The sequence below is a fragment of the Heliangelus exortis genome, chromosome 18, assembly GCF_036169615.1.
Source record: "Heliangelus exortis chromosome 18, bHelExo1.hap1, whole genome shotgun sequence".
NCBI lineage: Eukaryota > Metazoa > Chordata > Aves > Apodiformes > Trochilidae > Heliangelus > Heliangelus exortis.
Window position 1 is genome coordinate 971,864 of NC_092439.1, and position 22,233 is coordinate 994,096.

Sequence of the window (22,233 nt, forward strand, 5' to 3'; positions counted from 1 at the left end):
ATCACAAAGCTCCTTCCTTCCCTTAGCCCCGCCCCGCCTCCTTCCCACCCCCTCTGGGTTGTCTCGGCGCCGCTGATTGGCTCTCCTCCCGCCCGCTGGGATGTGATTGGCTGGGGTGTGCGCGCAGCTCCCCCTCCCCCGGAGCACCCAGGGTTGGGTTGGTTCCTCTGAGGCGGCCGCAGCCCCGCACGGACCCATCCCGCACCCTGCCCGCACCCTGCCCGCACCCTGCCCGCACCCTGCCCGCACCCTGCCCGGCATGGCGGGCTCCTCCGTCAAACGGCAGAAGATGGAGTCGGTGCTGGAGCAGCTCAAGCGCTACACAACCGTGGTGGCCGACAGCGGGGACTTCCACGGTGAGAGGCGGCGGGGAGGGAGGGAGGGAGGAAGGGGGGCCCGGTCACCGCGCTCCCCCCTCCCTCAGCAATGGGCGCGCCCGGCCCGAGGGGCGAGCGGCCCAGGGGGAACGAACCATCCCGGTGCTGGGGGCATCGAGGCCGCAATCGGGGGGCCCGGCAGCCCCCCCATGGGTTTGGGGTGCTCAGCCCCCCGTGGGCATCCCCAGGCCCTGGCACTGACGGGTGACAGGCCCGACAGAGCAGCTCGGGGCATGGGACACACACACAACCCCACACCCGGTTTTTTCCTATAACCAGCGTGGATTTGGGGTTGGTTGAGTTGTTGTTTTTTTTCCATATGGCGGAAGCGGTGCAGTTGTGAAGCAACCGGATTGCTTTGTTCTTATCTCAGGAGCAAGAGCTCGCTCCTTTCCGAGGGAGGTGGCAGCCACTTGTTCCCAGGCTGTTACTGCCTCCTCCTGCACGGGGAAACTTTTCTGGGCACATCAGAAGTGGAAAAAAAAAATAATAATCCCTCCCCCGAGTGTCTCTGCGTTGTGCAGAGCAACGCTGCTTGAATCCTGGCCTGGCCTCCCCGTGATCTGCTGCCCACCCCATCCCGCAGGAGGGAGGAACAGTCCTAAAGAGCAGCTGTCAGGTGGCCAAGAGCTGTACATCTGAGAGCTCAGGGTGTACCTGGGATGTCTGGGTGTTGTCTGGGTGTATTCCCTACTTGCTCTGGGTGCTGTGTACCTGTTAAGGGCCCTGGATTGCCCGATTCCAAAAGCCACAGGACATTAAGGAGAAACTCAACTTGTAACAGCCTGATGTGCCCCCTGTGCCATGTGGGGAGCAGGGATGCAGCTTCATCAACCACTGCAGAGAGTCAGAAACACCAAGTGACAGCGTCAGACTGTGCACCTTCAGGTGGTGACTGCCCTGGTTTGAAGCCCCGTGTCTGATGAAATCCCATGGATTTAAAGTGTTTCCAAAGAGCAGAATGTCCTGTGGGGGACAGGCTACCAACTTCTTTCTGACTTCAAAGGAGGCTGGGTGAGGAAAAGGGTGTGATAGACAGAGACCTGTCAGAGTCCTCAGGTGCTGCAAGGCTGGAAAGAAGGAAAAACTCTCAAGAGTCTGCCCCAAAATTGTGCATATGCTTCAGAGCAGAGTTTCACTGGGGTACTGCTTTTTTTCTTAAAGCAGTATCCATAGGAATTGACATGTTTGGAAGGATTTTGTTTGTATGGAGTGTGTGGCCCAGGATCAGGATCCTTGCCCAGGAGGGAGCCATGGAAAAGCCACGCTCGTTTTCTTCTACAACTTAAGAAACAAAACAAAGTTGCACTTTCTAACTCGGGGTTTCATCCCTGTGCAAAAAGGCTGAGGAAAACGAGCTGGTAACAAGGTTATGTCTGGCATTTGAGTGTGTTCAGGAGGGAGCCTGTCTGTAGGAGCTGCTGCAGGGCCTTGCAGCTCTCCCCTGACTGCTGAGTCAGGCTCTGCATGCCAGGCAGCTCAGCTCTGCTCCTGCCTCTGGTAAACAACTGCTCACCCGAAAGACCTGGAGCCAAAGGTTCAGGTATCTCCTGGTAGGAAGGAAGGAGTACAAGGAAGTCACACAAGCACACACTAGGAAGTGGCCTGAAACACTTAGAAAAAGTTTTAGAACCCAGTAAGGAAAGTTGCTGGAGCCCAATAGGTGAGTTGGTTTCTGGGACTAAGATTTTATACAAGCAAAAACCCAAATGTCCAACGACTGGAAGGGAAGGGAGATCCCCAAGGATGTTCTTGGCTTGACAGCTCACTGCTACAAGAGTTAATTAGAGCATGGATTCCCCCTGGGATTCCTGGAAGTGGTGAATACAATAGGGACAGGTGGGAGAAGTTGAAAATTAGAACTGTTTCTCTTCAGCTGCCATTTGTACAAGTTTCTTTTGGACAGTGTCTATAGCAGTGAGTAAACTTTGCTGTACCTTGTTACTGGTGGCTCTGTTAGCCCTGTGCTGGCACAAGAACCAGGCAGTGGGACTGAAACCTCAGGTCAGCTCTAGCACAAGTGCCTCTGTCCTACAGCCACAGGTGTTTACATCCTCACCTCTCTGAGCAAACCCCTTCTAATTGCTCAGCTGCTGATTGGTTTCAACAGCCTGCTTTTCTTTCCCTAGCAATTGATGAGTACAAGCCCCTGGATGCCACCACAAACCCATCTCTGATCCTGGCTGCTGCTCAGATGCCAGCTTACCAGGAGCTTGTGGATGATGCTGTTGCCTATGGGAAGAAACTTGGCGGGTCAGTAAAGAGCTTTTTTTTATCTCGGTAGATGAAGATTGAAGCTGCTGCATTTATACAACTAGTGCTGAATAGCACCAGCAACATACCAGGGGTTTGGCCTTGTGTACTTGTGGGTGTGCCTCCTGCCCCCAAAAACCTCAGCCCTTGAAGAAAAACCTCTGACTCTGGATGTGCTCTGAAGCAGCACCCCTCCATTTATCAGTTCTCTTCCAGGACTGCTCAGGAAAACACCCTCAAGTTTGAGGCATTTCAGGAACTAGTGTCCAAAAGCTGATTACTGCCCGTGGTACTGAGAGGGCAGAACATAAACATGCAGCAGGGCAGAAGTGGCTAATTGACCTCTGGAATTTAATGTTAATCAGGCTGTGAAATGAGAACATGTGAATGCATTTTTTTTTTTTTTTTTCTTTCCCTCCCATGGAAGTAATTTTGTTCTTTGTGGCTCTCAGGTCAGAAGAGGAGCAGATCAAAAATGCCTGTGACAAACTTTTTGTATTGTTTGGAGCTGAGATCCTGAAGAGGATACCTGGCCGTGTGTCCACAGAAGTAGATGCAAGGTTGGCTTTTTCCCCTGGCTTACCCTGAATATTTCTACAGACAAAGAGAGACAGGATGTGACTTGGACAAAGGTGTCCTTGAGTAGACAGCTCACTGCTATGAGGCTTGCTGGAGTTAATATCTTTAATTAGAGCATGGATTTCCCTTAGTTTGCTTGACTGGAACTCTGTGACAAAACTTTCTGAAAACAAGGAAGGCTGGGCTTGGATTTTTGTCACCTGCCTGGTGTTTCTTAAGCAAGGGAAACCCCACACTTGCACTCAGTAGACTGAGTTTTGCTCATTCTCTTGTGTAGTATCTTCAGCTTACCAAGAGATCTGGTTTAACTGTTTATATCAAGACCTGCACAGGATTTCTGTTAACCTGCCTGCTGCCAATTCACTGTAATGCTCAGCTTGAAAAACTTGAGGAAAACTTGAGTTCCTAATCCTAGGGATGATCCTATGATCCCAGGATGGTTTGGGCTGGAAGGGACCTTAAAGATCATCTAGTTCCAAACCCCTCTTCTCAAGGAAAGTCCTCTTCAGCTCTGGATCCTCTGAATCAAGGAGTAGCAGTAGCTCACCATTCAGCAACAATCTCTGAGAACAGAAACCTCATATAAATGCTGATTAAAGTCTTTGTCAATGGGGGCTGGGGAGGGGGGCATTAAAAAACCCCCCAAAATTCAGTTTTAAGTAGTCCTGCTCTTGTTCCAAAGGTTGTCCTTTGATAAGGAAGGGATGATTCAGAGGGCCAGGCGCCTCATTGACCTTTATAAGGAAGCAGGAATTGGTAAAGATCGTATTCTCATAAAGCTCTCCTCAACGTGGGAAGGAATCCAAGCTGGCAAGTAAGTACCTGGTGTGCTGAGTCACTGCCTCTTCACAGGCACCCCACAAACACCATCCTGCATTTAAAGGATTGTTCTGAAAGCTTTGCACCCAGAAATCTGTTACCAGGGCTGTGCTGCAGCTTTCTGTTGAAACAGGAGTTTGTTCACACAGCAGCCTGGCCACAAGCAGAGCTTCCTGAAATGTAATACTGAGTTCCCTGCACTGAAGGAGCAGCATTAAATAAAGCAGTCTGGCAGTGCAAAACATTTCCTCTTAGCTGAAAACTTCAGAGCTTGTAAACTGTACCCCATTCCCAATTTAACTGAAGAAAAGCAGCAGTTTTAACCTGCTAGCTTGCTGCTGAAATGTAAACTCAGCAGGTGAGCAAACTGCTGCTTTAAGCCAGGCTGTGTCTGCAGGGTTCTGGAAGCAGAGCATGGGATTCACTGCAACATGACCTTGCTGTTCTCCTTTGCTCAGGCAGTTGCCTGTGCTGAAGCTGGAGTTACTCTGATTTCCCCCTTCGTGGGACGGATCCTGGACTGGTACCTTGCAAATGGGGACAAGAAAAGCTACGAGCCTGCAGAGGACCCAGGTAAACCTCCCCTTAACACACACCTTGAGAGCACAAGAGCCACTCATTCAAACTGCAGTTTACTCCTGTAAATCCTCCTAGGAAAAAAAAAAAAAAAAAAGGTTTTGAGCACGCTCTGAATTGTTTTAGGGGTGAAGAGCGTCACCAAGATCTACAACTACTACAAGAAGTTTGGCTACAAAACCATTGTGATGGGGGCTTCCTTCAGGAACACGGGGGAAATCAAAGCTCTGGCAGGCTGTGACTACCTCACCATTTCACCCAAGCTCCTGGCAGAGCTCAGCAAGGAGTACACCAAGCTAACTCCCACACTCAGTGTCAAGGAGGGTAAGTCCACACACAGGGCCTCTCTCTCCTCTGCACCCTCTCATTTCTTCTCCACCCAGTGGAGTTACGATGGGGTCTGAGTGCACCTAAGCACTGGGGATCCCCTCCTGGGAGGCTGGGGAGAGCAGGAACTTCATATTCCATACCCTTGGGATGAAATTGGGATGCTTGGGATGCTGAATATCAGCAGAGATGCCCAGCTGAATCTTAGGTTAATGTTGCATCAGTGATGCAGTCAGCTCTCCACATGCCAACAGACATTTTTCCCTCCAGAGACTTTAGACAGGAATCATCTGAGACTGATTCAATCTCCTGCCATTGTGCCATGGTGGCTGGGAATGATGTTCCCACTGCACTGCCCTCCTCTTCCAGAGTTCTATTAAAATGCTCCTTGGCAACTGGGGGAATGAGCTTGGTGCACAGCTGTAGCCACAGGCTGATCTGACAGGCTGCTAGCTGCCTCCTAGGCATTCATCAATTGAGCTTTTGTTGGGTGCTCACCAGATAATCAAAGATGTCATTGTGCAGCATTATTTGCTGAGAATGCCTCACTGCTGCCTGGTGCTGGAAGTACTCTGCCACTCAGAAGCAGATCCAAGGTGACACAAACATTGTATCTGAAGAGAAACTGATTATCTGAGGCTCCTTTCCACTGCCCCAAACCAGATCCAGGAGCATTTCCAGTCCTGCATCATCTAGAAAGTGGGGGTTGAAATTTCTCAGCAGCTGGAGACGACCAGAATCTTGAGACTGTTCTAAAAAGCCTTGGGTTTTTTTTCTATAGGTTTTCTATTGGGTTTTTTTTCATAGCAATATGGTTTCATTTCTTTTTCAATTTCCCCTGCCCAGCTCAGGCCTGTGACCTTGAGAAGATCCACCTGGATGAGAAGTCATTCCGCTGGCACCACAACGAAGACCAAATGGCTGTGGAGAAGTTATCTGATGGGATCAGGAAATTTGCTGCAGATGCAATTAAACTGGAGAGGATGTTAAAGGTAGGTGTTCCATCACACTGCTGCTTCTCCCCTCTCCCTTCCCTCCAAGTACTGCAGCTAACCAGGGCTCCTTCTGGTGTGGGGAAGGGTTAGGAAGCTGGCAGCAAGTCCAGTCAGGTTTTTGTAGAGCAGGGAGATGGTGGGTAGGACAGGGAGTAAACTGGCACCTAAATGAAGTGAACTTGGTAAACTTAACTGCATTTCAAGAAGGAATCCATAGATGCCAGATGTGCAGAGCCACGCCTGCTGCCTGAGGCCCAAGGCAGTGTTGATACCAGCAGCTGATCATAACAACACTGCTGTCAAAGTGAAAAGTCTGTTCAGGCCAATTCTGAACTCAGTAGCTGTCAGCAGCTCTACAAGACACGTAAATAATCTTCAGCAGGGAGCTGGAAAGAAATCATGTTGGGACTTGGCACGAGGAGGCCCCAAGAACAGACCTGCTGAGTACAGCCAGGCCATCTGAGAGTCTGTCTGCTCAGGGGGAGGCTTTCAGACAGAGCTTGGATTTTGGAGGGAAAAAACACACACCAAGTATACCTGACCTTGTTCTTGCTGACTGACAACTGCTGACTTGTGACTGCTCTTGCTAAAGCACAGTCCCCAGCCTCTTACTTTATTTACTTCTCTCTTCCTAGGAGCGAATGTTCAGTGCTGAAAACGGGAAGTAGGGAAATGAGAATTTTCCTGAGTGGTCAAAGGTCTGGATGAGTGGATCACCTGAGATTAAATGGATGTAAAAATGTCTCTACCTGTAAACATCTTCTGCTGTGTCACAGATTCCCATGCATTGCTTTTTTATCAGTTTGCAAAGGGGGCAAATAGAATTTCAGGTTTTTTGGTGGCACTTTTGTCAATACATGCAAATTAACACTGACTTCCCTTGCAGTGTTCATTGCCAGGAGACACCTGGCACAGGCTTTTAGCTTCACTTTTTGTATGAAATTCCCAATTAACAGCCCTCACATGGTAAGAAGTTTTGTATTTCACCCTGTCTGAAGAGAAGACCCAGGTTTCAAAAGCCCTCCTTGGTACAAAACCCCCAGGTGCTCTTACATACACATATATGTAAAAAAATTCAATCTACACAGCCAGACACTCACTCAGCTGGGCTCCAGCCCCTTCTTCCTGCAGCCAGGGTGGCAGCAGTGGTGACTTAGTGGGTGGCAAAGCTGGTGACAGAATGCCCTGGCTTTTTAACTGAGGGGAAAGTTGGTGTCACATGCAAGCTTTAGAATTATGTCAAATACCAGTTTTACCACTTGCCCAAGAGCCCAAAGCAAGGTGCCAGCAAGAACATGGAACTGACTGAAGCTGAAAAAGCCACTGGGATTGCAGGAGAGGTAAGTTATAATTATCCCCACGTTCTTCAAGCCTGCACTGTCAAAACAGCTCAGCCTGGCAAGCAGCTCCTGAATCATCTGGCAGTTGGTTAATCCCAGCTGACAGTGAGCATGTGGCTGCAACCCAGGCTGCTCTGTTAGAGCCTGCACCTTCTCTGGGGAGGATTTGCTGCTTTTCTTTATGCAATAATCATGGAACTGCTGCCAACCCTGCCCCCTTTTTTGTTTGTTTTAAGACCTACCCCCCCTCTCTGCCCTCACTGTACTCAAGCTCCTGCTTTTGCAAAAGAGCCAGAGCTGGGTGGCAGCTTTCCTCAGGAATGACCCAGCCCTAGTGCAGCACTGCCCATGGCAGGCCCTGTCTGCTAAGTGGGATGCATGTAATTCTATTTCATGCTGTATTTCATTAAGACTAATTAAATGTTTCAGTTATTAGTTTATATATAGGTCCAGTTTCATCAAGAATAGACACAGGGTTCCTGTTTCTGTGTAGACACAATATAAACCTGCCTGAACGTAAATCTCTTAAAAAACAAAACTAAACCAACAACAACCCCAGACAGGCAGCACTAAGGCTGCAATATTCCTACAGACAGGAATCACAAGGAAATCAAGCCAAAGGAACAAGCTGGCCAGGGGGAGGTGACCTTTCTCCTTCCTTTCAAAGGTCAAACAGCATTAAGAGCTTTACCCTGCTCCCTCCCTACCCTCTCACCTACCACCTCCTGTCCAAGCTGTGCTGTGAGGGTGACCACCACAGGCATCAACCACTGCTCAGGGAGCATCTGAGTCCTGCTGGAAGGGAAACTGCTTCAAATACAGCAGAAGCACCAAGGACAAGTCCTCAGGCTCTCTGCTTTGGATCTACTTCTGTCTGCTTGCTTGTCTTTTGCTAAGGACCACACACAGCTCTCCTGGCTCCTGCCTCATTTACAATTCTGTTCAGGCTGGAGGAGGCTCAGGGGAGACCTCATCACTCTCTACAACTCCCTGAAAGGAGGTTGGAGCCAGGGGGGGGTTGGGCAGATATCAGTGGGACAAGAGGGCATGGACTAAAGAATTTTTTCCTAATATCCAACCCAAACCTCCCCTGGCAGAGCTGAAGCTCTGCCAGGGGAGGTTTGGGTTGGGTATTAGGAAAGAATTCTTTGCAGAGAGGGTGATCAGACCTTGGAATGGGCTGCCCAGAGAAGGGGTGGATTCTCCATCCCTGGAGATATTTCAAAAGAGCCTGGATGTGGCACTCAGTGCCATGGGCTGGGAACCACGGGGGGAGTGGAGCAAGGGTTGGACTTGGTGAGCTCTGAGGTCCCTTCCAACCCAGCCTATCCTAGGATTCTATGATCCTGGCAGGCCTGGCCAACTGCCAGGCTCCCCTCCCCACTCAGCTCCTTGCACAACTTGCACCAATCCATGCCCAAGGACCTCCTGAAGCCCTGGAACAGCCCAGGGGGAAAGCAGCAGCTGTTCTGGCCCACAAACTGAAGCCATCACCACAACCTCACCTGCCAGACCTTGTCCATCCTGCACTTTATTCAGCGAGTGATTCTCTTGATCTCTGTGGCTATCAAATAGCTCAGCCTGAATATCAAACTCAGAATTCCAGAGAATTCCAGCAGAGCCTCCTCAGACTTCTCCAAGCATCCAGCATTATGGACCCACTGCTCACCCAACCCCCCTGCCTGGGCCACACCAGACTTCCCCGTGCAGATGGCATCACGTGCAGGTGTCACACCTGAGACTGTCTCACCCCCTGGATTTGGGGTTGTGATCTCTGACACTGTCAGTCACAGGGAGGAACAGGCAGGGGATGGAATGCAGGAAGGCTTTGAAGAGGGGACCCAGCCCTTCACATGGGTATTGGTAGCTCCCAGTGACCAATAGGCTGGACTGGTCTTCTCCAGGTGCTGTGTGCCTGACAAATTGCTGCCCTTTCACTTTCCCCTCTTTGGAGCTTTCTCCATCAGAAACCCAACAGGATTTGTCACCTCATGTAGCTGGGACCCAGCTGAGCAGGGTCAGTAACACCACAGGGTTCAAATCTAACTCAAAAGTTGCCCAAGAGACAGAATACTGCAGGGGAAGGAGAGAAGGCAGGAAAAGGTGTCTGAGTAACAGTCAGACCTTTGCATACCTACAGACACGTGGTCCCCAAAAGAGCTGAGGGGGCACATGAAATGTTCCCTGTCCAGGGAGCCCTTCCCTGCTCTGGCAGCAGCTGCCCTTTCCTGCTCTGGCACTGGGGCCAGAGGGGAGGTGACTGATGCTCCTGGCTAAGTCACAGTGCACACCCATTCTGAAACGGAGCAAAAAGCCCAACAACCACATAAACCTTCAGCCTACAGCCCTGATCACCCAGTCACCCCAGCACCTTCTTTACCCACAACTCCTCCTCAGCTCCAACACTCTTCAGGAGGTGGAGAGATCCTCCAGGATCCTGTCAAGGCTCAGCTTACAAACTCCCAGGTCCCTGTACCTCCTCCATCAGGACAGATGTTGTGTCCCAGCAAGGTTTTCAGCTATCACAGCCATGAGGACCAGCTCAGACTCAGCAAGGAAGGGGAAATAAAATGGGTATGTGGAGGGAACCAACAGATACACTTCAAAACTTGCATTTTATAAATGTCCTTGCTCATTATTAAATGCACCCAGAGCCAGTAATCCTTCCCAGCTACAAGGACTGAACTCCCAGGGATCCAGGACTCCAGTTTATATTGCTGGTGTTTGATGGAGATCAGGAGGCCAGAGCAATTCCCCAGGCTCCAGCCCCCCTTGGGTGGCAGCACACCCATTAAATGGCACTCACTTGGTCAAGAATTAACAGCTCAAAAGAACCTGCTCCAGCTCAAAAGAACCTGCTCCAGCTCAAAAGAACCTGCTCCAGCTCAGGGCTGGCCCTTCAAGACAAGATCCTCCTAAGGGAAGGGAGAGCAGAGCCTTTGGTCACAGGTGACTGGGAAGCCACAGGGACAGCTCAGGTTCTCAGAAGGGGCAAGAGGGCATTTTAACACCTCTGCACTTGGTGTCTGGTGATGGAGTTTGCAGGAGGCTGAGGAGGAAGAGGAAGGGCTGTACAGAGCAGTGCCACCACCCCTGGGGAGGCTGCAACACCTCCTCCTCATCTCTGAGATTCACAGAGCAGCAACCAAGGAGCACAGATGCAAAGCTACCAACTTCTTGGGGTGGCAGCTCCCTGATTTCAACACAAAGCCTGAGGGGGGCAGGGGAGGGGAACACAGCACCACACTCACACTTTTCCTTCCTCTTTCTGCTCCCTGTTGCATTCTGTGATGCAAAGGGAGACACTGCTGCTCCCAAGAGCTGCTCTCAGGACCTCCTGTGTTCCTGAAACAAGAGCAGAGCTGTTGGGCAAACAGCCACTGCAGTCCACAAAGCTGACAGTGAGTACAGTCGTGTCTTTTCAGCCTCCCAGTATAGAATTTCACTTTAAAATTAGTCCCTAGAGATTAATTTAGAAGGCCTATCCTATACAGCCATCCCAGAGCACAACAAACAAACCAGGCAGGGGCTGACAGGTGCCACTTAAACTTTTAAAGAATCAAAGAGTTGCTTCCATCTATTCTGACACTTCTTTTGATGCCCTGGCATTAGGGAAGAGAGCAGCACCCCAGTGTTCCCAGCTGCCCCATCCCAGCAGGGTGACAGGGCAGCTCTTGACACCATTTTCTGCATCCTGGGGGACACCAACCAAGGGGCAGTTTCATCAGCAATGGAACAGAAGTTGATTTAATCAGCAAAGCACTCTGATGCCCAGAGACAAATGGCACAGCTTATCCCTCAGCACCCAAGATGAATAAATCAAAGGGTTTGGGGTTTTTATTTATTTTTAAAAAGATTATACTGTGGAAGCTCTAGGACAAGAATCTTATTTTTAGCATTTTAATACCCTAATGGAATGCAAGCATGACTAACCACCACTAGCTGCAGATGGCAACAAGGACTGAGCTCAAACATCCTGGAGGGGATCCCTTCAAACAAGCAAAGGCTTTGCTGCCTGTGCTGAGGAGAACCCCTCCCCAGCAGAAAAGCTGAGCCTGCCCAGGTTCTCTCCAACACCTCCCCTGGAGTCAGAGGATCCAAGATCCTCCCTGGAGCCAGAGGATCTTCACTGCCTGCAGTAGCCACAATCACAGGCCAGGCTGCCAGGGAGCTGGCCAGTTCTCATCCCCCTTCGTGCCACTCATTAATCTCTTTTGCCCTGTAAGCACGAGCTTAGCCAAACCCCAGAGATCTTTCCATTATTGTGAAAGGCAGAACTCAAAAAGCCCCATAGCTGAGGTCACAGCCACACGCAGATCTTGGGGCTGGCTTGGTTTGCCAATAGTTTGTGTTTAGGTATTCTGAGCACCCCTCTTCACAGCTTCTGTGTAAAACTGCCAGAAAAGGCTCTTATTCAAAGTGCTCACTCCCTTCCTTTGTCCCCTGCAGGGGCCAACCCAGCTTTAGTGCTGGGGGTGGTGCAGAAATCATTTGTAGGGTACAGTACAGGAACCTCTCCCTATAGCTGTGAGCCAACTGCTGCAAAGATCATCTCTGCACAAAGATCAAGCATCTCAGAAAGCTCCTCTGGGTTCATCCCCCAAACATTTCTGCCCCAAGTACTGCAGAGCTGCTCTGATACTTCTAGCAGATACTCTGTCTGCCCATTAAAGAACAGCAAACAAAAACATAGAACATGGTCCTGTGTCTGACACTGTGCATGGAGTTCCCTCAGTAAAAAAAAAATAACCAGCAGCTGGCTCTTAGTAGGAGCAGATTTCCTGACTGCTAACATCAGGGACCAAAGCACCAAGCACTCCAGAGCACAACACTGAAACAATCAGGATTTGTGTGGGCTGAAAATCTCCAGAATTTGAAGCTTTCAATTTGTTTGAGAAGCAGTTTCTGGCACTGGGACAAAAGGGGCCTGTCACGGGATTTAGCTGCTGGAATCCTCTATAAATAACTGACCACAAAGACAATGAAACACCAAGTGTCTGCAGGCTTTGCCAGAAGCTCATCCTCCCCCAGCGTGCAAACTGCTACAAGTAAGGGCAGGTAGAGGGGATTAGGCTGCAGAACACGTGCTGAGTGAGCATCAGAGGCCTCCTGGTCCTGCCTCTAGCTGATTTCTCCTCAATCTGAATCAGCTGCCCTCAGTTCTGAGTGAAGGAAACATCTTAATCTGCCTTTTACCCCACAGATCTACTGTATTTGAACCTGCAACAAAGCATTTTCTGTCTGATTATTCCCTTTGCATGTTCAACTCCAAGCCACACACTGCTCAAGAGGAGAGAGAAGTTTCCATCTCACAGTTGGTTCCTCAGAAGATGTGACCCACATGAGTGCCTACAGTTTTCTTTCTTCATCCATAAAATTCCAGCAAGGGAAAAACCACAATGAACTTGCCAGAGAAGCATCTCAAACACTTCAGAGAACAAAACCCACAACCCCAGCACCACAAAGGAGAAAAGAAAACCAGGCAGGGGACCATTCATAAACAGCTGAGCAAACTTTTTCAACAGAAGTCCAATAGTGTGAAGAGCCAAGGAAGGAAACAATGACATCTTGTGCCAAGAGTGTCACCACAGTGAGCTGCCTTCAAGCCACTGCTTCTGCTTTATTCAGACTTCAGCTCAGCATTTGCCATCCTGTGTCCCAGCCACATCCCAGGCAGTGACTCTGTCACCCACCAAGAGGTGAGAACACAACTGAAACCACATTTCACTGAAGCTCTGGGTGTAGATTTGGATACTGGAAACAAAACCACCTGATGGGTCAGAGCTCCAAGTCCTCTTTGGGGCAGAGTCACTAAAACCAGTGTAACACCAGCCAAGGTCTTCAGCAATCTGTATTTTTAGCACCAACTTTGTTAGAAACAAAGTTCCCACGTCTGTAACTTAATGGTCTAGAGAGAAGCAGTGAAAAAAAAAATGCAGTGACCAAAATGCAAGGTGGTTTCTCCCAGCTGCACTTCAAGGTTTTCTTACTCCCAACCTTCATCCATTCTGTATGTGCAAAACCTGACATTGCCACTTCACTGTCACAGTCACTTCACAGTCCCAGACAGAACTTTAGAGATGTTTTATCCAGTTAACAGACAAGAAATTCCTTAGCCTGCTGGCTCTTCATCCATGCTATTTGCAAAGAGACCTGCTCCTTCATTTCCTGCTGAATGAAACACATCCAAACATGACACCACCCGTTAGTCCACAGCCAGGAAAGGACTTGAAACACACATTCACCTGAACAAAAGAAGAGTTTTGTGGTTATTTGCATGTGGGTCTCCTGTCTGACAAGATGAAAGACAAGTCAAGCAGCCAGGTCAAAGAAATTAAATCCATTCAACTCCAGAATCCTAAACCACAGCTGAGCAAATGCCAAAGAACAACACACAAGAGACGTTTCTCAACAGAAATGCTCAGTGAAGCCTACTCTGCATTTTACCAGTCCTGACAGACAGCTGTGAATTTCCCAACCCACTTTACCTTGTTTGGTTTTTCCTTAATCATCACAAAGGAACCAAAAGAACCAACTGAATAACCAGATGAACCAAGACAACACACACCTCAGCAGTTAACCCAAGCAAAAACATCATTTTGGGGGGCAAAACTCCTGAAATTTTAATATGCTCACCACTGCCTGCTCTGTTTCTCACCTCCCGTGCTCCTCACCTGACATTGCAGAGGATGAGAAGATTCTGGACAGCAGGAAGAGTGGAATTCTCATTCTGCCCTGTCACCAGGTGCCTGTCCAGCACCACATGGACAGCATCCGGACTGCTGGCTGAACACAGGAGGCAAAAAACAAAACAAAAAGGCAACAAGGTTGTGTTAGTGGCACTTCTTCAGTTCCACTACCCCATCCCAGGCAGAAAAAGCAGAGAACAACTCTTCTGATCAGATTTGATGATCAATAACCCCAGAGAGACACAATCTTGAGACCTCTATTCCATGAACCCCAAAAAAGTCCTTCCCTGAAAGGGCAGCAGGACTGGGCCCTTGATTCAATTAACACCAGAGAGTAAAGTGCACACACCCAAAGCTTTTCACCATAAACCCCCCAAATTATGCATTTCAGCACTGCCATTACCCTGCAGTACAGCACAAACTCCCAGGCAAGGCAGCAAAGTTCCCATCACCACACTACAAAGAGCCTGCAGGAAAACCACTGAGTTTATAATCTGCTGCTGTGTGAGTCTCTACCAGCAAGTGTTCAATGCTCTAAAAAGTATTTTTAAGTCAGACAGAACCATTATTTTGGCAGCAATGAACAATTTTTCTTTCCTTCCCCTCTCCCAGGCCATTATGAGCTCATTATGCAGAAGGTGGCAGCAGCTCATTTGAAAAGCATTAAGATGCAGTTTAAACACCCAACAGGCTGAGGGCAGCACGGGGGGAAGGGATGGAGCTCAGAATATGCAGCAATGTGGTAAAAAGTTTATTTCTTTCTTAGTGAAGAATCCTTGCACAGCACTAGGAAGGAGCCTGGCTCTGCTTCCTGCCCCTGCCCTGTGTCACCTCTGATCTGGCCACTTCAAACTGTACCAGGTCAATGGGTGGCACAACTCTGATAAATAAAGGGTGGTTTAAACCCCACAGGAATCCCACAGGAATCTCACTGCTCTCTAAGGACAGGGTCTAAAAAATTACCCAGGAAAATGGACTGAACCACAGCTGCAACTGAGGAACAGAGCCATTTATAGCTCGTTATATAATTGTCCCTATAGCTCTTCAGGATTGCAAGAAATCACCATGAAAGGGAAATATTTCTAGAAATAATCTAGGGGAAAAAAAAAAAAAAGTGACATTTTTGTGCTTTTAGTTCCTCACACGGGAGATTCAGATTTTAGAAGTCAAACTCCAACATTTTGACTAATAATAATAAATGAAACTATCAGCTGAGAAACAAAACAAGGAAATACTACAGAACCTGATCCACCTACAAGTAAAATATGAGTAAAAGAGTACACAGAGAGTACTGCTCTACTCCTCCACACACAGTAGTTGGTGGCCCTTGTTCTCAGAACACTTTAAATCCACTAATTTCTTTGTTTATACCCATGAAGCAGGAATGAGTGCAAGAGGAGAGAGATTCTGTCAGAGTCCTGTTCACCTGTGCAAAAAATTCAGTTCCAAAATGCAGCCAGGAACTGTGAAATCCTGGAGAAAAGGAGAGTGACCTACCACTGAACGTGGCTCCAGTGTCTTTCACAAAATCTTCCACAATAATGGGCAAACTGGCAAAGTTTGGCTGCCTTATCAGCTCATACACAGAGGGCTGAAAAAGATCAAGAAAATAAATCTGTCTTGCTTTATAACAACAAAAAAAAAAAAAAAAAAGTCAAGCAAAACAAGCACATGCTTCCCCCTGCAACTTATTTTCATGTTCCCCCTGTGATTCTCCCAGCTTTATATAGGAAATGGAACAGAAATAAAACACAAAACCAAGTAACCACAAGCAGCTTCTGTGGGTTTTCCATAGGGAGCAAACTGAAAACTCTTAGAGGAGATAAAACAGAAGAAAATACCACTCAGGAATTTCTGCACATCAGCTGGGCACTGAGCAGCAGGCATGCAGTCAGCTGCATGAGAGTGCAGAGATACCTGGCTGCTGGACAAGGGCTGCAAGCAGCAATATTCTGCATTTACCTTCAATAAAGAGAAAAACTAAAAGGCCTCTGTTGTGTTTCCACATGCACAGGAGGAAGCTGAATGTTAAGGTTTCCATAGCAACACCAGCTGGGCCACATCCTGCCTTATTTCAAATATTTTCTCATAGACTGTATGAGAATGCACATCAGGACACAGAGTTTTTGAGACACAAACTTCATTTCTTAATTTTGCCTGTAAATTTGCAGCCCCGGGAGCTCTACCACAGAGATTTGCATCATTTTGCCATGCAGGGATTGGCACAGTGCCACAGGCTGTGGTGTTTTTATGCCACAAGAGCCATAAAAATGGTCAGAGATCTAACTGTACACTCAGTAAAACACCAGCAGTATCTGGCTGCCTTGGGAATCACACCCCAGTTTGTATCAGCCTCTTTTCCTGAAACCTCCTCTTTTAAAACGAAAGAGCACCTTGAGAAGCATAACTTATCTTCAACAAAACAACAAAAAGTAATTCCTAGAACCCTTGGCTATGAAACCAGGGATCTGCAGCAGGGATTTCCAGCACTGCATTGTTTCAGGGCAAAGTTCATGGAATAATCAGAGGGGAAAAAACCACTTCCCACATGGCAGCTGGAGTGAAACAATCCCTTCACACACTCCATGGTGGGCACCCTTGCCAGTGCCAACTCTCCAGATCTTGTACTTAAACCAAGGCTGCCAGGGGATGATTTTGGTAAGATCAGAAACACCTGAAATCACAGGTCCCCACACAGAAAAAAATATAAAAAAAATCCCCCAAACAGCAAAAGCCAGGTGAAAAGCCTCTACCTACCCCTGTCAGGCTGTACCCCTGAAACACCCAGGATTTATCCTCATTGGTGGCACAACACAGGGCTGCAACTCCGTGTCCAACTGCACAGATGGGCTCTGGGGAAAAATGAAAGCAGCCCCAGGAAGCTGTGAGCACCTTGAGGCAGCCAAAACACAGGAGTATTCATGAGATTCCCCACCTTGCAGCACAGTGCTTTCTGGCAATAAAATCACCCTGCATGTCTGTACTCTCTCAGCTGTTTTCTCACCCTCCTCCCCCTCACACTACCCTAAGAATTGTCCCCATCTTGCAAAGTCATCCAGAGACCACACCAGAAAGAAAACCACCCCTGTAAATGGTCAATGAGCCTTGATTAACCAGAGCCTTAATTATGATCCTGGTATATTCCACATCTGGCTCTGCAACCTGACTGCTACTGACCTGCAGAGAACCTTCCAACACAAGCACTGAAAAGCTACCAATACATTTTTTACACGTTTACAGAAAGTGGACAATTTTAAAGAAAAGATCCACATCTCTAAGGCAGCTCTTCCCAGCTCTGAGCACTCTTCAACTACACAAACACCTTGAAGGTACCAGCCTGACATGAAGCATGCAGAAGTACTCTTTTAGTTCAGAAAAGATGAAATGATGTTCACCTACTGCTCTCAGTGCTGAAGTGCTGCAGTATCTTTGCCAGGTACCCACTGTTTGCCAGGTCAGTCATAGCTCCAGGACAGTTTGGAATCAGCAAGGCGTGGTATCTAGCACCTGGAGAGGAGGAAAGGATAAAATAATTGTAATAAAAGCTACAAACAAAAAAAGCCTGATTACAAACCCACTTCAGATTCAACAGAATTAAGGCAGGACCACCTACGTCAGTCAAAAACTGTGTGAACTAAAGAAATGCAGCAGAGCAGAGAAAAATGTCCTTTGGAAGACAAAAAATAGATATTATTAATGAGATTGCCCCACCCTGGCAAAGCTTAAAGCCACTCTGGCTGCTGGCTTCTAATACAACAAAATATTTACCTTTAAAAAACCAATATATGGTGTGCATGTATGTATACAGGAGAAGGAATATAAGTATTGTATGCATATATAACAAGAGAATTTCCAATCCAAGATAAAATAAGAAAATAGCACTCATAGTTTTCACAGTTTCCTCTTAAAACACACTTTGTATCCCTTTTCTGTCATTCCTCCCTGCAGACCTCAGAGGCCTCCATCTCCCTGGTGAATGGAGGTGACAAAGGGGTAGTGAAGCCCTCACCATCAATGGACTCCAGCTTGGCAGGGCTGGCATAGGATTTCATCCTGAAGTCCTGGATCCAGCGTGCATTGCTCTCCTTCACATCCACAAAATCCATGGGCTTCCCCTAGGGAACACACAGAGCTTGGGTGGGATCACAGCACACACCTCCACCACCCTTCCTGAAGGGCAACTGTCTGGGATTCTGAGGGGCAAAACAGGGAAGTTCTCCATTTTTCCCACTGGAATAGTTTTGATTGTTCTCCCCCCACTCTTTTCGTGTGACAGACACCGCACAGATAAGTTCTGAACCACACTGGAGGAAGCATTCAGCATATTAATAAAATATGATTTTAATGAACTCCCTTAATCTGCAAAGCCAATCTGCTTTTTCATTTCCAGTCCCACCTGCACACCTCTGAAAGAAACTTTAGTATAATTCTCTCTAATCAATTGAGAATATCCATCATTTTCGACTGAAATCACCATACCTGCCCCTTTTTACTCACCCCCGGAGTTGCAACTTGCAGATTAAAAGCAGAGCTGGCCAGCGTGAAGCAGTGCAGGAAGGACTGGGCTGACACACCTGAAAAAAACAGAATCCAGCAACTTAAAACCTGCAAGCATTCACCATGGCAGCATGGGGCACGGAGGAGCATTTATGGACAAAAAAAAAAAATAAAAAATAAACGCAGAACCCGAGCAGAGAAGCAGAGTGTGCACAGGCTGTGTCAGAGGAAGCTCGGAGCACACACACCCAGCAGCTCTGCTGCAGCGATTTACACACACCTGAGATGCACCCCTGGGAAGGCTTTGGGAAGGGGGGGACGGGACAGGAGTGATCAAAACAACGCCCGAAGATGGAGACAAACACAGCACGGCTGAGTGTGCAAAACGTGGGGACACACCTCACACGAGCGTGCAAAGGGCCGGGGGGTACAGGCCTGAGGGGGGGGACAGGCCTGAGGGGGGGGACGGGGAGGCCCAGGGAGCCCAGAGAACCGGACAGGAGCGGCGGCAGCGAAGGGAGGAGCGGGGCCAGGAGGGACGGGGGGTGCCCTCCTGAGGTGATCTCACCGGCGGTAGCGGCGCTGGCGACGAGGAGGCAGGTGGGCTTGCCCAGCCGGTCCGACATGGTGCTGGGAGGGGTGGCAGGGCCGGGCTGGGAAGAATGGAGGAGGAGAAAAGGAAGCAGAGGAATGGAGGGAGAGGAATGGAGGGGATGGGGGGGGGGGAAGGCGGGCGGCGCCTCATGAGGCAGCGCGTGCGTGCGCAGAGCGGGAAGGGGCGCGCGCCGCCGCCTGAGGGGAAGCGCGGGAAAGGAGGAAGGGAGGGAGCGCGGCCTGAGGGGTCCTGAGCAGGTTTTGGGGTCCTGAGGGGGTTTTTGGGACCTGCCGATGCCTTTTAACTCCTTCCGGGGGTTTAATCGGCACGGTGGATCATGAGGATCAGCTGGTGGCATTAATCCCTCCCCTTCCCGTGGTGTATTTCCCTGCCACAGCTGCCCTGGTAGTCGGGTTGTTCCCTCGTTAGATTTTATATTGGGTTTTTGGTTTGTTTTGTTCTTAGATTTTTGTATGTTTCTCCTTATCGCGTGTTTGTCTCTTTATCCCTTTTCTCCTTTCACGCAGCAGGAGTGAAGCACTGGAGGAACTGCAGGGCCATCCCCACCGTGTAGAATCAGGATGGAAAACACCTCCAGTTTATACCGAGCCCTGGAATTAAAAAATGTTTATTTATTGCAGGTGTCATTGTTTCCAGGTCTGTTGCTCACAGGGAGGAAAAGTAATTTTGTAAACCTTGTTTCAGTTTCTGGATGTGGGGTTTTTTTCATGCCACTGTTAATTTAGGAGGTTCACCTCTTGATAGTTGCTAGTGTATTACAGAGACATTACAAAATGACAGATAAAAAATGAAGACAGTACAATTCTGACATTATTTTTGTTTATTTATTTGAAGGGACCTAATTTCTAGCCTGGCTTCCTAAAGGAAATGCAGCTTATGCCACCAGGCTGTCTCCTTATCCATCTCTTCAGCCATCTGTCCATCAGTCTCCTTTTCTCCCCAAAAGTGTGTTCTGAGACTGTTAGGATGGCTGGAGTGGAAGGGAGGAGGGGCAAGAAATGCATGGGATAACTGCAAACACAGCCTCTGCTTTTCATACTTCTTAAATTTCTATTTAACACGTGGAGAGAAAGAAGTAGAGGAAGCAGAGAACAGATGGGTGGGAGACACCCAAACCCCAGCACTGAGGTTCCCCCAGCTCTGCTCTCTTGGCACTACCGTGGCACTGATGTGTCTGTGGCAGTGAGGAAAAAAAAAAAACACTTTATTTTTGTTTGGAGGAGACCAAATGGGAAGATTCTCCAGGCCAATCCCCCTCCTCTCCATGGAGAGAGCAGCACTTCACCTCAAGCCCTGGAGGTTTCTGCAGGTGACTCCAAGGAAACCTGAGGTGCTGGAGCATCTCTGCCACATTCCCAACTTCTCTGGGAGCTCTCTCTGGACCCAGGAATGTTTCCCCAGCCTTGGGACTGCAGAAGAGCCTCAGCTCCACATCTCATCCCTGCCCACAGCCCTCCCCCAGGCCTCCAGTCCAAGGGCTGTGCCATTCCACATTCCCTAACTGGGACAATGGGAAGAGCCACCCACCCCTCCCAGCTCCTCAGAGTCAGGCTCAGAAAAGAAGGAATTATTTGCTCTCCTGCTCTTAGGAATATTCAACACAAGCTAAAAGTTGAGGCCTGAGCTGTGGTTCTGCAGCAAAACCTCTCAGCCTTTGGCAGCTAAAGGCTGCTCCCTGTTTCCTCACCCCAATGATTTGTCTTCTCAGTTTTTAGGAGACTGATTTCCTGCCTTGTGCAGGGATTGCCTTTGGAGCTGGTGGAACGTGAGAGCAGCTGCTCCCAGGGACATGGGGTGGGAGGTCAGGGGATCCCTGGCTCACAGCAGGGACATCAGCCAGGTCCCCAAGGGGTGGTTTCCTTGGGAGGATGGATGCTCCTGGGTCAACAAAACCCAGCAAATTGGAGCACACCCAAATGTGGCAGGGGAGAAATCACAGCCTGGAGACCAGCCCCCAGGAGAGGGGATCAGTGGAATGGGAAAGGTTTCCTCTCTGGCTCTGGAGAAGTCTTTAATTATTCCCCACCTTAATTCCCATGTTGGAATGACAGTAATCTGCCCTCTCCTGCTTTGCTGGGGCAGGCTGGAGGGGCTCTGGGGGGCAAGGGCTGCCTTTTCCTACAGTTCTCAGTGGGATTGCTAATCCTAGGAAATACTGAGGCTGCAGGAAAGAGGAGGATGAGGAAGGAGAGGGAGAAGAGGCATTTGCACTCAGAGCCCCCGTGCACAGAGATGCTCCCGTGAGGAATTATACACTATATCTGTGTGTGTATATAGAGCTCTGTATATAGTTTATTTCTCACAATCCTGGTAAGAGTTACAGGTGTACTGGGAATCATTTACAGTTTCACAGCATATGGAGTGGCCATACAGCTTCTGAGGTGAGTAACATACAGTGTGTAGAGAGCACACGTTCCCAACCCATCCACCCACCACTCACACAATGGGTTTCTCAAAGCTAATACTAGATTCAGCTACGTGGAAAGCCTGGAAAATGTCAGGGTACAGCGTTGGGTGTCAGACAACACTGTCAGTCACAATGGGACAAGCTAAACTACTTTTAATTTTCAATCTAGTATTTCTAGTCTACCTGCATTATTGCATTTATACGCTTTTTTTTTTTTTTTTTTTAAAGTCAAAGTAAATAGAATACTATATGGGAAAGGAAAAATTCTTGACTATTTTAGGATTTGAGCTGCAGCCCATACAAAGTGTCCATAGAAGCATAGACAAGATTATAAATTCAACAAGGTATAAATCAGCTGTATAGCTTTGTGTGTAGGTAGGTGTCCATTTCCCTCCAGGAAATGCATCTAGCAGCATAGATTGTTTCTGAAAGCAAAATTAAACCAAACCTGTATGTGTAACACAGGTAAATATGTGTAAGTGACAAGCAGGTCTGTTTGTACAGGGATGAAATCAAGGTGTCACTCTGAAAATTACTCTGGTTTGGAAACCAAGTTCAGGGGCTGACTCAAAAGCCAAGGATGTCTTTGCCAAGGTAGCAGCAGGCATTTCCCCACTACTGCTGGCTCAGCTTCTGAGGGGTTTGGGTCAGCCCCTGGAAAAGTAACTGAATCCAAGCAAACCAAGAGGGAAAAAGAAAAAATCCCCTGTAATCTGGCCTTCGAGTTCCCTTTCTACAATTTTAGTTTCCCCACACTT

At 48.5% G+C, this 22,233-nt stretch overlaps 2 protein-coding genes across 7 annotated transcripts; one reads left to right on the forward strand and one right to left on the reverse strand.

Moving 5' to 3' along the window:
* Positions 1 to 149: 149 nt before the first annotated feature.
* TALDO1 (transaldolase 1) lies at positions 150 to 6,800 on the forward strand. Its single transcript, XM_071761679.1, has 8 exons — positions 150 to 356; positions 2,507 to 2,630; positions 3,083 to 3,190; positions 3,892 to 4,023; positions 4,426 to 4,601; positions 4,731 to 4,928; positions 5,778 to 5,923; positions 6,562 to 6,800. The coding sequence occupies exons 1-8, from the start codon at positions 260 to 262 to the stop codon at positions 6,592 to 6,594; spliced, it is 1,014 nt and encodes a 337-aa protein (XP_071617780.1). The 5' UTR covers positions 150 to 259; the 3' UTR covers positions 6,595 to 6,800.
* Positions 1,303 to 19,173, reverse strand: GATD1 (glutamine amidotransferase class 1 domain containing 1). Of its 6 annotated transcripts, none has more exons than XM_071761673.1 (8): positions 19,021 to 19,173; positions 18,453 to 18,529; positions 17,965 to 18,070; positions 17,355 to 17,462; positions 16,713 to 16,807; positions 15,453 to 15,546; positions 13,941 to 14,052; positions 1,303 to 1,447 (listed from the first exon to the last, which is right to left on the reverse strand). In XM_071761673.1, the coding sequence occupies exons 1-8, from the start codon at positions 19,076 to 19,078 to the stop codon at positions 1,378 to 1,380; spliced, it is 720 nt and encodes a 239-aa protein (XP_071617774.1). In that variant the 5' UTR covers positions 19,079 to 19,173; the 3' UTR covers positions 1,303 to 1,377. The 6 variants fall into 6 exon arrangements, with proteins under 6 accessions (XP_071617774.1, XP_071617775.1, XP_071617777.1 ...); XM_071761674.1 differs by lacking the exon at positions 1,303 to 1,447 and adding an exon at positions 13,100 to 13,437; XM_071761676.1 differs by lacking the exon at positions 1,303 to 1,447 and adding an exon at positions 13,100 to 13,511.
* Positions 19,174 to 22,233: the final 3,060 nt, after the last annotated feature.

Coding starts and splice junctions, on each gene's coding strand:
- TALDO1 (XM_071761679.1), top strand. CDS start 260: ATGGCGGGCTCCTCCGTCAAACGGCAGAAGATGGAGTCGGTGCTGGAG. Junction 2,631..3,082: donor TATGGGAAGAAACTTGGCGG/GTCAGTAAAGAG, acceptor TGTGGCTCTCAG/GTCAGAAGAGGAGCAGATCA. Junction 4,602..4,730: donor CGAGCCTGCAGAGGACCCAG/GTAAACCTCCCC, acceptor GAATTGTTTTAG/GGGTGAAGAGCGTCACCAAG.
- GATD1 (XM_071761673.1), bottom strand. CDS start 19,078: ATGTCGGACCGGCTGGGCAAGCCCACCTGCCTCCTCGTCGCCAGCGCC. Junction 18,530..19,020: donor CGCCAGCGCCGCTACCGCCG/GTGAGATCACCT, acceptor TGTTTTTTTCAG/GTGTGTCAGCCCAGTCCTTC. Junction 18,071..18,452: donor TGCAAGTTGCAACTCCGGGG/GTGAGTAAAAAG, acceptor TGTGTTCCCTAG/GGGAAGCCCATGGATTTTGT.